At 43.3% G+C, this 16033-nt stretch overlaps 1 protein-coding gene across 1 annotated transcript; it reads left to right on the top strand.

The window, feature by feature from the left end:
* The first annotated feature begins 6060 nt into the window (after positions 1-6060).
* On the top strand, positions 6061-12141 carry MCM2 (minichromosome maintenance (MCM2/3/5) family protein). The gene is made up of 18 exons (XM_048683836.2): positions 6061-6203; positions 6318-6550; positions 7246-7433; positions 7971-8164; positions 8319-8508; positions 8608-8827; positions 8910-9117; positions 9223-9357; positions 9442-9633; positions 9717-9889; positions 9964-10152; positions 10240-10356; positions 10439-10523; positions 10602-10754; positions 10835-10960; positions 11065-11247; positions 11489-11650; positions 11759-12141. Exons 1-18 carry the CDS (start codon positions 6201-6203, stop codon positions 11873-11875), a joined length of 2868 nt encoding a protein of 955 aa, XP_048539793.1. The 5' UTR covers positions 6061-6200; the 3' UTR covers positions 11876-12141.
* Positions 12142-16033: the final 3892 nt, after the last annotated feature.

The raw sequence follows: 16033 nt of genomic DNA, 5'->3' as shown, positions 1-16033 counted from the left end.
GGGTGCTGGAGACGGCGAGAGAGGAGAAGGAGGAACGACGGCGGCGGGAGAGAGGCGAGGGAGGAACGACGACGGCGAGAGAGTACGAGTCGCCGAGTGCTCTGGGGCGCGTCTTATATAGGCCGAGGCGCCGCCCGTGCGCGAGCCGCCATGAATACGCGTGGCGGGCGAGGGAGGGCGAGGGACGCGCGTCATCCGGTCTTCACTGCGCCGTCCGTGAGGCATCAATGGCGCAGGCTGACCGGCGCGGCAGCTTTGGCATTGATTCGCCGCGGGAAACGAGGCGATGAGGACGACGAAGGGCCGAGAAGAGGGTAGAGTCGCTAACGCGGCGGGCCCGCGGCTGTTTCGCGCCAAAACAGTTTGCCTCGGCGTCCCCGAGCGCCCCCCAGCGCGCCGGGTTCGGCCTGGGTCCGCCGACACTGTTTTCGGTCCAAGCCGACAAAAATCGGACTTCTGAGGACGCGGCTGGGCTGATTTTTCGGCACCGGCATAAAAAAACGCCTGAAAAGGCCTTTCTGGGGCGCAGCTGGAGATGCCCTTAGCTGCAAAGGAAACCATACGAGTTTGCTGCCAAGACTGAAGAGTGCATGTGTGTAGCGTCGTCAGCTCGCTCACTAGTTACTTGTACTACCTACACGAGCTTCAGGGTGCCGTGGGCCAATGCTGTCTTGCTCATACCCAGCACGCAAGAAATGGACTAAGCGTGTGCGCTTGTGGTGACTGGTGAGTGGTGACACAAGTGTGCAGCCTAGCTGGTGAATACACGAAATATTGGCGGACCTGGCCATGTCCTGGTGCACACACAGGCCAGCAGTCCAGTGTCCAAAACTTGACATGTCATGTGACTGTGCATCCCCATTTTGTGTACTGTATTCATTTTTCCCTGGCTGCTGTCTTGCTCCATCTCCTCGTACAGGCCTACGCCGATCGTCCCTGGCGCTTTCTCGTCGGCGAGGCTATCGCTGGCTGCTGCAGCCATGGTCACTCGACTGTGCTTCACACTAGGTGTCCTGTGTGCTAGTTCCTGAGGTAGGTTCGCGTTGTGTTTCGTTGATCGAGCGTTGCCGAGAGGAGGGGCAGCGGTGGCCCTGTTTGGTTCGGTTGTGCATTTTTAAAAGCAGCTGTGAAAAATCTGATGTGGAAAAACAGCTGTGGAAAATCTGATGTGAAAAAAATGTAGGTTATTTGGCAAATAAGCTGATACAGCTTTTTCAGAATTTGGCCCGCAGTGAAATTAGATTTTGGAAAGCACGTCCTTGGCTGCTTCCACTTTTGGTTCAGATTTTGGCAGCGGATTTCTGAAATCGGATTCTGCTGGGTTCGCCCTTTGAATCAGATTCTTGCTGCGCGGCAACGGAGTCCGTCAATAAAAGTTGAACCAAATAGGGCCATATGCAGATGCAAACGTGCTTGGCTGCTGTAAGGGAAGATGGATAAAGCACGAAGGTGAGCTTAAAGAAAAATGGCTTTCTCATAGTCTCTCTGCTTCTTTCCGTGTGCTCCTTTCGCTACAGATGAGAGAGAGAGGTCCGAGAAACCTGACAAGGGGGCCCCACCTAGGTCAAAACCGTCGTTGACTAGTGCCACATCAGCAGTTGGTGGAGAAAAACCAGCCGGGGGGGTGTTTTGTCCGGTTTGGATTTGTTTTGGGGGTAAAAGAAGCAGAAAAATAGATCGGGGGTAAAGTGAACCACCCACTTTATTCAGGATAGTAAAATGAACTTTTTATTTTTAAAAAATCATGAATATGAAAAAAAAGTCAAAATTTTCATCAATTTCCAAAAAGCAATTCAAGAATTTAAAAAAATTCTTCAATTTGAAAAAAGTTCACAAAGTTTGGAATAATGTTCTTAAAAATTGAAAAGAGTTCACGTATTTGAAAAAAGTTCACAGGTTTTGTAAAAGGTTCATGAATTTTAAAAAAGTTTCAAATTAAAAAAAGTTCCACACATTTGAGAAAAGAAGAAAGAGAAAGAAAAGAAAATCACATCCTCCATACTCGTCGGTTTCCGTGAACAAAAGAAAGATGGGGAAAAAAGGAAGTACTCACGACATTTCAGGTGTCCTGGTTGGTTGCTACAGTTCATACTTAATGAGGAGGTCGCGAGTTTGATTCATGTCGCGGGCACCTTTTTTGTGCAGGTTAAAAGAAAAAAGAAGAGGAAAATGATAAATGGGCCGGGCCAGCGCGGAGGGAGGGTATGCGCCGGTTTGCGGATAACTGACGGGATCAGGCATCCTATTGGGCCGGCCCAATTAGCTTCCTGCATCTTAGTTCACTTTTTTTGTTTGTATATTTGTTCTATTGTTCATGTTTTCAAAAATATTCTCTCTCTCCCTCTAAATATTCCAAAATATAAATATACTTAAACAATATAAAAGCATTTTGAAAAATGTTAATGCTATGTAAAAAATCTGTTAGGGTAATTTTATAATAGTGTTGATTGTATTAAAAATGTTTAAAAATGTTCATGGGTGTCAAAGGTAAGTCCAGCAAAATCCTTGGTAGGGTATGGTAGGTAGGTGACCTGGCATGATGGTAACATGAGCAAGGTTTTTACTCACGTTCAGGCTCTTTGGAGAAGACAATACCTTTTTTCCTATTTGTGTTTTATTGCATAATGTGTACAAAGTACATGCAAAGTGCCAAAAGATTGTAAGTTATCTATCTACATGCCCAGTCCCTAGATTATATAGCACACTAGGGTCCTAGGGTTACAAATTCTAGTCGGCTACGTAGGTGTAGGTAGACCTCTCCACGGCTCCGCCTTTTTGTCTTGTACGCCAAGTCTTTCAAAGTCTTAGTATAATCCGTCATGGGTCACCTGATGTGGCCCGGGATGGCACCGACATACGCGGGGGGGGGGGGGGGGGGGGTCACAACTCGGCCCACTAGACCGGGAACTCAAGTGGCAAAGACCCCCTCGGTTAGGACTGACAACACGCTTTAAAAAATATACTTGACATTTTTCAAAAATGTGTATACAATGTACATATAAAATGTTCTTGTAATTCAAAAGTAATTTCCTATATAATTAAAAAAATATTCATGTGTTTCAAAAATATATTCATGACATCCTAAAAAAATATTCAAATGTAAAGGAATGTTCGCACAACTAAAAAAATTACCGTCACTAAAAAAATCAAGGCGCATTTGAAATATTTTTAACACGTATTTTTTAAAATATATTATAAATGTGTACTTAAAAATCATTTTATTTTAAAAATATTAAACGTGTATATTTTTTCAAATATATACGAAAATATACAATGTGTATGAAAAATGCACATTGCAACATATGTTTGAAAAAACAGATTAAAAAAAGATAAATAGGTATTAAAATTATTTCTGGTGTATACAAAAATGTACAGCGTGTGTGAAAAAGTAATCATGTGTTGAGAAGAAGACACATCTAGCGGGCAAATGGTTGTCCCCTAGTGCTCCCCGGCAGCTGGTCATTTTAGGAAACTTTTTTGTCCCCTTCCTTAGCTAGAAAAGCTTTTTCATCTGTTTCCCTTTTTTCCCAACTTGTTGGATGCTCCCACGGTCACCCTACGATGCATGTGTTTTGTGATGTTTTTCATTCAATTCACGGTTTTGAAAATTAAAAAAGGCATAACTCCAAAGTGTGCATCAAAATTAAGATCTTTTTCACTGTTTGAATCACCGTGATGTGCCTTTTGAAACTAGATTATGTATAGTATGTTTCGCGAGGTGCAACTATGTAGCGTTTGATGTGCAACTGCCTGACAGTCGCCTTGCAATTTCCCCATACCCGTGGACATGCAGTATTCACCGATGGTACCTTGATGGCCACGAGTATAGGAGATCAATCATAGTCCTTTCAACAAGTAAGAGTGTTGAACCCAACGATGAGCAGATGAATTTGATAGGCAGTTTGTAGTAAGGTTTTCACCGCAAGTGTTGTAAAAAAGTTTGATATATATTTTGATAGCAAGATAATTTGCAACAAGGTAACAAGTAACAGACATAGTAAGGCGTGGCAAGTGACTCGATCCTTAATTGTGATAAGGACAAGCCAGTTGTACTTTTTATAGTGATCAAAATGATCTTGAGGACACATGGAAATATCGCCAAGTTACTTTTACCATCATTCATCGACTTACATTGGCCTAGATGGACCAGAGCTAAGGTATTGTCCCAACTTGAACTAATACCTATTCATGATTATACTCTCCATGCAAGCCCCCACAACTACAAGAGAAATAATTAAGATAAATATAACCATGTCATTGAACAATTGGACTCAAAACAGTCTCTTACAAAATACATTCCAAAATAATTCTCTAAGAATCCACCGTTTTGAGCTTCAAATAATTGCTTTATCTTATGTTGCTATTTCAGGCTCAGAATTTCAGCTGCTATTAACCCCTCTCTCTTTTTATAACTTGCATTTTAAGAGAGAAAGCTTGCACCATGTTGTGAAATACATCATTAGTAGGATAAACTACAGTAAGAAATAATGTTGCAAAATGCACGTATGACATCTTCATCCCAAACAACCCCTAGCAGTGAGATGCCCAACTTCGTCTGTTGCCTAGATCAACTGCCTAGTAGTCGATGTGCAACTTTCTCCTGCTCGTGGATGCGCAGTTTTCATTGTTTGCTGCATTGGCCAACTACTTAGCAGTAGATGTGCAACTTTAGATGCTGCCCCAACCAAATGCCTAACAGTGATGCGCAACTTCCCCCCACACTCTGTGGACATGTAGTTTTATCTGCTAGCGCCCCGTCCAAACCACCGCCGCTATTGATATGTGCAACTTTTGTGCCCTGCCTATATGAGTTTTTTCACTGCCCTCATGAATGTGCAGTTTTCACCATCCAACTATCTCTGCCAGTGAGATAAGCAACTTAATTTGTTGCCCCACCAATTGCCTAACAAACTATGTGCAACTTTTCATATGTTGGCCCCATCAACTGAAACTATACATCCACAAATAGGGAAGGGAAGGAGTTGCACATGAACTACTAGGCAATCGGCTCAAAAAAGAGACTAAGTTGCCCCTATCATTGGTAGCATTGGTGGGATAGGGTGTGCCAATAGTGAAAACTACACATCACATCTACAAGTAGGGACATGAGTTGCACATCTACTACTAGGTAGTTAGCCGGGCATCAGACTATTTGCATGTCACAAAAAGTTGGTTGCCATGTTTGTCACGTTGCAACCTCATAGGAGGTTGGAGCATGCCACTTCAAAATTGATTTTGAAAAAAAATACACCATGTAGTACTAAAATTGCAGCATGTAGTAATAAGGTCGCACCATATCACACCAAAGTTGACATTGATTTTTTTTGTCCATTAACGTCAAGAGGATCCTAACAACGAAGGATATTAATTCTGATACGGGGTTAAAAGACATGACCTTTTGATTTTATGTGAAAATACACGTAAAGTTGCATGCAACTCATGTATGATGGCCTCGTACGTCTGCAAAAAAAAACCCACTAAGCCTTCACGCATGCATGCAGAGTGTTGCAATCTTGTTTCAGTTTGTTTTGTCGCGTAGCTCGGCCACTCATTTTCATCAAATTGTGTGCGCACACGATCTAGAATTTATGTTGAAAAAGACCCCAAGAAATATGTAAAAAAACACTTCAAACCAAAACCCAAAAGAAAACCATTGAAAACTGACACAGAAAACCGAAATAAACATAAAAAACCAGAACCCGCAAGAAAACCAAATAAAAACCAACACAGAAAACACACAGTAGAGAAAAAAAACGCGCGTAAAACCTCTATCCTATTGGTCCGGGCCGGCCTAGCAGGCGCGAAAAAACTTCCGGCGAGATGGAAGGTAGCGTCGCAGTAGGCGTTATATAGCTTAGAGGACTATGTACCGCACCTGTGCAAAGGCTCAGTATGGTCCTGGGCTTACGGAGGCAACGCAGAGGTGTTGGGTGGGTCACCTTAGGCTTCTCCCAACTCTCAGCCCACGATGGCACAAGGCTTTCGGCCCATTTGTTGCATCACAACGACGCCGGTACCGCCTGCCGTTCCCGCCATCACCCACCCCACCTTCCCGCCGAAACCCTCTCTCCCTCTCCCCCAATATATCCCCTTCCCGCCGAAACACAGTCTCTCCCCACCATTCCCCCCTTCCCGCCGAAACCCTAGCCTCGGCGCACAGCCGCACGCGTCCTCCACCGGATCCTCCTCCGACCCCGCGGATGGTAAGCGGCCCGTCTCCCCCAGCTTCCCCTCTCTCCCCGACCCACGCCGCCGCCCCGCGCGGCCGCCGCCGCCTCCGGATCTAACCTTCTCGCCGGCTGATTTGCTTTTCCCAGGACGACTCGGAGAACAACGCGCCGTCGACCCCGGGCTCGCCGGGCTTCAGCACCGACCGGCTGCCGCCCAACACCACCACCAGCCGCGGCGCCACCGACCCGTCCTCCTACTCGGACGACGATGGCGAGGCGGAGGTCGACCCCAACGTGCTCCCCGAGGACGACGGCGCCACCGTTATCCGCGACGAGGAGGAAGACGACGGGGAGGACCTCTTCAACGACGACTACCTCAAGTAAGACAGAAACGTCTGAGCCGGAGATTTTCCGGATCTAGTGTTATTTGGGACAGCGTTTAGGTGTTTCTACTAGTAGTTGACAGGTTTAGTCCGTTAGATCTGGCAATAAATTGATTATTCAGCGACTTTTGGTGGTTGAGAATCTAGGGATTGCGGCCTAGATTTACTTCATAAATAGGCAGATTTGTGGCACAGACAAGGGAATAGTCAAACACTTCACCTGATTGTGTCTTTTTTGCTACCTTTAATGTTTTGTTAGTTCCTTGAACTTTACAATGTAGAAATGTCTGCTAACCTGCTTTCCAGTATTGAATATTAAAACCTTGTGTTTGTGCTCAGTAATTTGTTCGGTTATATTTCAGTTTACCAATTTCAGTTGCCTATATGAACTGGTGCCTGTCATGTCCTATCCCTTTTTGATGAAAATGGTTGTCTGAATAGGATTTGTTGATCAGTTTCTGCTGTCCAGTTTTGCTAGTGTTTTTTTACTTTGTGGATTTGTTGATATCTTGGAAACTGCATTGTTGAGTAATAATTCATTTTGCCATACAGTTTGGTTTCAAGATAGTTAAGTTAACTATAGGATTGCATGTTTTAGTGTGTATGAAATAAGCCATACCTCAAACAAACACAAACATGTTCGAAATTGTGAAGTTCTTGCTAGTCCTCTTATTTTTTCCCACCTTTTGCAGTGATTACCGAAGAATGGATGAGCAGGACCAGTATGAGTCAGTTGGGTTAGATGACTCAATAGAGGATGAGAGGAACCTGGATGAGATCATGGCTGATCGAAGGGCTGCAGAAGCGGAACTTCATGCAAGGGATGTGAGGACTGGTGCAACAGCTGATCGAAAATTGCCTCGTATGCTTCATGATCAGGGTAATGGCATCACACACAGTTCTTATTTTCTATGGTGTATTAGGACAAACCTTACCTTTTTTCCTTTGCACTTATATTCTGTTTGTTTGAATTGCTGCTTGAGTATTTGGGTTATGTTTATTTTTCATATTGTTGTGGTGAAATGTTCCCTTTTTAGTATGGTTGAAATGAGCATATTTTTTCCTTTGTGGTTTCAAGTTTGATAGAAGTGTCATGGGTAGGAACTTTGAAGCCCATATAATAATGCTGATTTTTTCTGAAAATATCAATAAGTAGTATCATATTTACATTGTGTATTTTTCTGACCGTCATCCATTTATCAAAAGATGTGATGTATCTTCAAAAATCAGGGTCACTATGTATACAAAAATAAGCAAGCTTGGATTTGCTTGAAGATCTTAGTAATAGTATCCTCATATGGATGGTTATGACTTGTGAGTTTTCCTCTGTAGTGGGTATCCTTGATCAATAACATAAAAAGCAAATGCTTGGATGTCAGTCATTGTAAATTAAAGACAACATTTTTTAATTGTGCAGATACAGATGAGGATATTAACTTTAGGCGTCCTAAAAGGCACAGGGCTAATTTTAGACAACCAAGTGGAGGACCAAGAACACCCAGAAGTGATGATGATGGTGATGGTCTCACTCCTAGTTCACCTGGAAGATCTCAGCCATATTCTGGTGGTGATGTGCCTATGACTGATCAGACTGATGATGATGGATATGAGGTATTTTCAGTTTGAGTGGAAATTAGTCATGCTGTTGTTTAGCATTTGCAATTAATTTTGTTCCTATTTTCTAGATATTTCAGTTGAAGTAGGCAACTCATGTTTGAAGGGCCTATATGGTTGTCCAGTTTTCAAATGGTTATATTTTCTGCAGGATGAATTTGATGAAGAAGATGAGATGAACATGTATCGTGTGCAAGGAACACTTAGAGAGTGGGTCACAAGAGATGAAGTCCGGCGCTTCATTGCAAAGAAATTTAAAGAATTTCTTCTTACATATGTAAACCCTAAGAATGAACAAGGAGAGTTCGAATATGTCAGACTAATTAATGAGATGGTTTTAGGTACTGTTTTTCTCCACTTCCCCAGTTTACATGAAAGAGGCTGCACTATACTGGTTATAACAATTGGCATCTTGTAACCTTTACTTCCATGTTTTGCAGCTAACAAGTGTAGTTTGGAGATAGACTACAAGCAATTTATTTATATACACCCAAACATTGCCATCTGGTTGGCTGATGCACCTCAATCAGTGCTGGAGGTTATGGAGGAAGTGGGCAAAAATGTTGTTTTTGATCTCCACAAGAATTACAGAAACATCCATCAGAAAATATATGTGCGAATCACCAACCTTCCTGTCTATGATCAAATACGCAATATCAGGTGGAGAACACACCTTTTTACCATGTTATCTCTTAGCCCCCAAATTAAATTTATGTCCTTAATCCTAGTTGTCATTGTTCAGGCAAATTCATCTGAACACAATGATTCGAATCGGGGGTGTTGTTACTCGAAGGTCAGGTGTGTTCCCTCAGCTGCAGCAGGTCAAGTATGACTGTAGCAAATGTGGAACTGTCCTGGGTCCTTTCTTCCAGAACTCTTACACTGAAGTAAGGGTTGGGTCTTGCCCTGAATGCCAATCCAAAGGTCCATTTACTGTCAACGTTGAGCAAGTAAGTAACATTAAACAGTTAAGCTTAGTACTACTATTTTTCTCCTTGCATGATATTGATTTTTCTTCATTTGGTATGCATGACTGAAGTATTTTCCTTTGGAAGACTATATACAGGAACTATCAGAAACTCACTCTTCAGGAAAGCCCAGGGATTGTTCCTGCTGGCAGGCTTCCCAGGTACAAGGAAGTAATACTTCTGAATGATCTGATTGACTGTGCTCGTCCAGGAGAGGAAATTGTAATGCTCTCCAGACTCCTCTTATTGGTTCTTATATATTACTCTAGAAAGAACATGTTGATTAATACTTATTATCCATTTCAGGAGGTTACAGGGATATACACAAACAATTTCGACCTGTCTTTAAATACAAAGAATGGTTTCCCAGTTTTTGCCACAGTGGTGGAGGCAAACTATGTATCAAAGAAGCAGGATCTGTTCTCTGCATACAAATTAACAGATGAGGACAAGGCTGAGATTGAGAAGTTGTCAAAGGATCCTCGTATCAGTGAAAGGGTTTGTCCCTGAATCTGTAAATCTCTTCCAGTGACTATGATAGATAACTAGCCTTGTTAACAACCAGAACTTTGGGTTTACAGATTGTCAAATCAATTGCACCATCCATTTATGGTCATGAAGATATCAAGACTGCCATTGCACTAGCTATGTTTGGCGGGCAAGAAAAGAACGTGAAGGGAAAGCATCGCCTAAGAGGTGATATTAACTGTCTCCTCTTGGGTGACCCAGGCACTGCGAAATCCCAATTTCTCAAGTAAGGATAAAGTGGAATAAATCTTTTTCATCAGTTCCTTGTAAGATAATTCTCCACTAACTGTTGTTCTGTAGGTATGTTGAGAAAACAGGACACAGGGCTGTATACACAACTGGGAAAGGAGCTTCTGCTGTTGGACTCACAGCAGCAGTTCACAAGGATCCAGTAACACGGGAGTGGACCCTTGAGGGAGGTGCACTGGTTCTTGCTGATAGAGGCATATGCCTTATTGATGAATTTGATAAGATGAATGATCAAGATAGGTATGAAATACCCTTTTGATGTTGCATGATTAGCATTTAATGTTTCAGTGTGCTGAATATTAATTTATTTCCTGCTGATTGTTCCAGGGTAAGTATTCATGAAGCCATGGAGCAACAAAGTATCAGCATATCAAAGGCAGGGATTGTCACATCCCTTCAAGCTCGATGCAGTGTTATTGCTGCAGCAAACCCAGTTGGAGGAAGGTAAGCTGAATTACTTGCAATGCTAGTTATACTTGCACTCTTATTAGGCAACATCTTGATCCTCAACATGTTGACTTTGCAGATATGATTCTTCGAAGACATTCACTCAAAATGTTGAACTAACAGATCCAATCATTTCACGTTTTGATGTCCTCTGTGTTGTTAAGGTTTGTAGTTCTCCATGTAATATATTTTGTCCAGTGCTTGGTTGTCTGTCAATACTGAGTTTTCTTACTGCAATGCAGGATATTGTTGACCCATTTATGGATGAAATGCTTGCAAGGTTTGTTGTAGATAGCCATGCCAGATCTCAGCCCAAGGGTGGTAATCTTGAAGATAGAGTTGTAGCTGATGAGGAGGATGATCCATTGACTGTTGCCCGGAATGCTGACCCAGATGTACTTATCCCTTGCACTTGTCTGTAAGAAGCTAACATTTTACTCAAATTTGCACCTCTAACAAAATCCTCCTTTGCCAGATCCTTTCTCAAGACATGCTGAAGAAGTATATCACATATGCTAAGTTGAATGTATTCCCCAAAATACATGATGCTGACCTTGACAAGATCAGCCATGTCTATGCTGAACTTCGACGTGAATCATCTGTAAGCCACCACTTTTCCTAGCCTTGTTGAATGATTAGGTCAAATATTTGAAAATTAATATTCTTGAAAACCAGGAAGTAATTGTTTGCAACTCTTTTTTGCAGCACGGTCAAGGAGTCCCCATTGCAGTAAGGCATATTGAATCAATCATTCGAATGTCTGAGGCACATGCAAAGATGCATCTGCGAAGCTATGTGTCTCAGGAAGATGTGGACATGGCCATTCGTGTGCTGCTTGACTCGTTCATCTCAACCCAGAAATTTGGTGTCCAGAAAGCACTTCAGAAGGTAACTTTTGAACAGTTGAACTTAACTGCTGTTGTGTTTCCCACTAGTGCCAAAGTATATATATATATATATATATGTTGGTTTGAACTGAAGTGGACTACCTAATGCAGTTCTGTTAGCAAATATGTCATTCATTTGCATGATATGTCTTGATACTCAATGATCTTATATTCAGAGTAAAAATCTTGCTTCTCTTTTTGCCTAGTTGGTAGTTTTTAACAAACTTCTGTTGTCTCTGCAGAATTTCCGGAAGTACATGACGTACAAGAAGGATTACAATGAACTGCTTCTGCTCCTTCTGCGCACCCTGGTCAAGGAGGCGCTGCACTTTGAAGAAATCGTGTCTGGATCAACCACACGCCTGACTCACGTTGAGGTTAAAGTGGATGACCTGAAGAACAAGGTAAGAGCTATGAACACCTGTGTCCATGATTCTTCGTTGCCCAAGCAATACTGCTGCATGTCCCTCCGCTGTCTGTCAGTGTGCTGATGTTCTTGTCTATGAATCCAGGCCCAAGAATATGAGATCTACGACCTGAGGCCGTTCTTCTCCAGCTCTCACTTCAGTGACAACAGCTTTGTCCTTGACGAAGGGCGTGGGATCATCAGGCATCCAGTTGCGGCATAACAACTCAATCGACCTCAGCCGATGACCCTTGTGTGATGAACAGCTACCTCTTTGTTCAAGAGCTAGTGATGGAGCTAGAAATGTCCACATGTAGTGTAAGTTGGCAAAATGACTGCTTTTGTCTGTTTTATGGGAATTCTGATATTGGTGTACTGTTTGCTATCTGAAACCCTTGTGCCTCCAGTGGCATTTAGAGTGTCTGTACCTTCTTGATACCATAATTCAGTGTTATGCGACTGATGCCATCCTCCTACTTGATATTATAATTCAGTGTTATGCAACTGACGCTTTTTTTTGGAAACGGAGGCAAAAGCTTAGTCTCATCCATTAAATAATAAGTTAGAGTGATATTACAGTGTCCCCCTTGTTACAAAATTGTTACTCTCCTGTCATTAGTTTTCCAAATGCTTTGCGTGTGTGACTTCCGAAGGGCTGCATCGTTCTTGATCATGTTGAAGATGACAAATGGAGGGGAAGATTTGTGCTGGAAGACCCTTGTTTCAAAGGGGTGTTATGTAGGCATGCCCAAAGGGTAACAAATAACATGATGAAGCCCAAAGTCCCAAGTATGAGGCGGCTTAATTTTCTCCACCCAAGCATCGTCTTTCATTGCCTCCCTAGCCTTCCATCGCTTCCCCTTCAAGGCCTCAAAGATGATCGGTGCAATCTCTTTTGGCTTGCTCCCATGGCGAGTCCCAGAATGGTGTTCGTGCTCTATTGCCCACGATGATATTCGTGGAGGCTTAGAAGACCTCGAGGTCCGCTTCATCGCAAGGGTTTTCCATTCCCACCCAAAGCTTGGTAGGGTCCTTCCAGTGGTACCATGGTCATCGGAGTCTAAGAAGGTGAGAAATTTTGTAAGGTTTAGGATACAAAGCCCTCCAAACTCAGTCGGTCGTCGAAACCCTAGAGGACGCATGATAGGTTGTCGATGTCTTCTCTAATTGGGGCCATAAAATTGCAGCATCGTTCGTGAAAACGGATGTATGAAATATAGTTTTCCGCCCTCTTATCCTATGCAGCAGGCCATGACGGGTGGCCAAGTTAAGAATCCGTTGAAGAGGGTCAATGGCAATGACAAACAACAACGGGGGTAGGGAGTCGCCTTATCGTAGTCCCCGACAATGCTTGATAGGAGGGTCGGGGATGCCGTTTAGCAACATTCTCAATGATGAAGTAGAAAAGAGTGGTGATCCATTCTCGGAACTTGTTTGGGAACTCTTGCCGTTGCAGGAGATCGAGGATGTATTCCCATTTTATAGAGTCAAAAACCTTGCGGATGTCTATCTTGAAAAGGAGGGATGTTTCTTTTTCTTTTTTCTTTTTTTTGCTTTGTGCAGTCGTCTCGCAAGGCTGCGCACGGACATGAAGTTGTTATGAATATTCCTTTTCCTTATGAAGGCGCTTTGGGCATTGGAGACAAGGTTGTCCATATGTGAGGAGCAAGCCAGTTTGCAGGCACCTTGACAATGATTTTGTGGTGATGTGAATGAGGCTAATTGGCCTATAGTCGGTGATGCCTTTCGCCCCACTTTCTTGGACAGGGGCACAATGTTGGCGGAATTTAGCCACTCCAGTTGTGAAGAATGAAGGCCCGAGAAGTAATTTATCGCCCTCATCACATCATATTTGATGATGTCCCAACAGCGTTCGAAGAAGGCGCTCGTGAAGCTGTTCGGGTCCAGAGCCTTGTTGCCAGGCATTTGATTGATTGCCTCTTTAATCTCATCTTCGGTGAATGGATCGTCTAGACTTTGCAGATCATGAGTTTTTCGTTTTGGGACAATGCATTAGTCGGTTGGCAATACTCCTACATGTTGGTTAATCGGAATGTTATCCAATCATATTACGTAACGATGACAGCCTCATTTACCAGGGAATGACTTTTATTGTATCCTGGGTTAAAGATTCCCCAAAAGACACTATATCGTGCTACATTGTCGTCATAGATTTGTTATTTTTTCAGCGTGAAGTCGATGGGAAATCATTCGTTGGCCAAACTTTTACATGAATACAAATACTTTTTTTTGCAGGGATGAATACTAGTACTTCATCATATTTGATTCCAAAAAAGACATGGAGTTTGTTGACTTTCTTTGGAATTACTACTAAATTATTTGGCGCATATAGGGTGCGCTCAGCAAGCTGGGACCTCATGTATGTGATCGTTCGGTCAGACTTTGGTCGCTTCTCCTCTTCCATTCCAGAGTCCAGAGTCCAGACACACAGCAGGTTTGCATCTTCTTACGTAGAGACAAAAAAAGATGTGTGTTTTCCGGATCTGCCGAACTTGATTCAGACTGGAATGCGGCCAGCCGTCAAAGGGTCACCGTCCTCCACTAGGCTTGGCCGACAGACCATATCGGGCACATAGCATTGAAAGTTCCTCCTCCACTACTAGTACTAGCATGCATTTCCTTTTGCTCAGAGTCTGAGTAGCTTCAGTTCGTTGCTGTTTCCATGGACTAATAAGCTGATCGGCGACGGGTAGCTAGCTAGAAATGCTTTATGCTTGGCATGGCAGCTGCCATTTCGTCGAAACCCCGAGTAAAACCGCAAGGGCAGCCGTAGAAACAAGTGAAAAGCTCTAATAGTCTAGTACTTTCGTACTAGTACACAATAGAGGTAGAAGCTCAACGTTGAAGAAGAATTTCAGAGTTGAAGTTGTCCGTGCTCTGGTACGCACGTTCGCCTCGTTCCACCAGTAGATTTCCGAGCCCGCACGCCGTCGACTGTTGAGTGCCGCTGGGGTTTGATATAAATGTTGGCAATCTACTCCCTCCGTTTCAAATTACTCGTCACAGAAATAAATGTATCTAGAACTAAAATACATCTAGATACATCCATACCTGTGATAAGTAATTTGAAACAGAGGAAGTATATAGGTAGCTAAATCTTGATTCGTTAAACTACAGTCGAATTGTAGACCGCACCACTCCATTCTTCACTTTTCGCGCGATCAGAGGCTGTGGATCGCTCACTCGAGGCCACCGAATCCGTGGCGCGCACGATTCAATTCGGTCTAGTTAAACACACGGTCGACGCTAAGCTAAAGTTCCAGTAGGATCAATGCATGCACGCTACTACACTAGTTTAAGAGTAATTAGCTAGTAGCACGAGTTACTTAGCCACCGGCCGGACGCCAACACGTCCACTAAATCCACTGGCACTAGCTAGGGCGGTGACCCTATTCATTCATTCGATCTGCTTAGTGGTTGCCTAACTGCGTGGAACGCACGAGACCACAGAAATACAATGTGATTCTTGTGGCTGTAAAATCTCAACACTCTGGCGTAATCGGACGTGTGGATCTCGTTAGTTGTGCCTTGATCAGCAGCAAACACAGTGGAGTTCGTTAGGTTCAGCTTTGCACCGGGCAAATGGGTTTAGTGCTTTTTGACGGCGCCACCAAATCTTCAAGCAAGGTGTTTTCCTACTAGGAGAGAGCCACCAAGGATTCATTCAAGGATGCTGACCTGCTGAGTCAAGGAAGGGAGGGAGTCTATGGCCCCATGTATGCAATGTTTTCGAAATTGGAGGAACACTAAAGATTCAAATAAGGCATGAAATATACGCTAAGTCTGGCTAGATAAAATGTTTCGGATAACTGAGGCTCTAGGGCATGTTGTTTGTTTTTTGTACTTAGGAGAGTGTTCTCTTGTTCTTGTCTCTGTCTCTGTTTGGGTTGATCCATGTACTTCTATGGTTGCTGAACCTTGTATGAGCCCTTTGGGCTCCTCTTTTCTAATCTAAATGTAATCTGCATACAATTCTTCTGCATGGTTCCAAAAAAAATAAAATTGTGGTTGTACTCCTAATCCACCATGGTTAAACCTTGGGCTGACAGTTCTGGTTTTCTCCTCCGACATCGTAGTCGTGCAAGGGTGTCAGTTCTGGAGTTTGATGGCGTGTCCGGAGACACGTTGCCCTGGTCTGATTCTTTCAACGACAATGATTTTACTTCAGGCAAACTACTTCGGAGCAGTGGTGGAGCTAGCCAGTACATGGAGCCGGGGCAAAATACAAGGAGATGTGGTTATGGGCATTTGCCTACTAAAACTGATGATTAATTCCCCATCTCCTTTTATAATCAAGTGGGAATTTCTGGGCAGAGCCCGGGCAGCTGCCCAGGGTCCCCGGGAGGTGGCTCCACCACTG

The sequence above is a fragment of the Triticum urartu genome, chromosome 1A (genome assembly GCF_056163025.1).
Source record: "Triticum urartu cultivar PI428250 chromosome 1A, HENAU_Tu73, whole genome shotgun sequence".
Classification (NCBI taxonomy): Eukaryota; Viridiplantae; Streptophyta; class Magnoliopsida; order Poales; family Poaceae; genus Triticum; species Triticum urartu.
The sequence above is the reverse complement of the archived record's forward strand: the minus strand, read 5'-3'. Positions and strand labels throughout refer to the sequence as shown.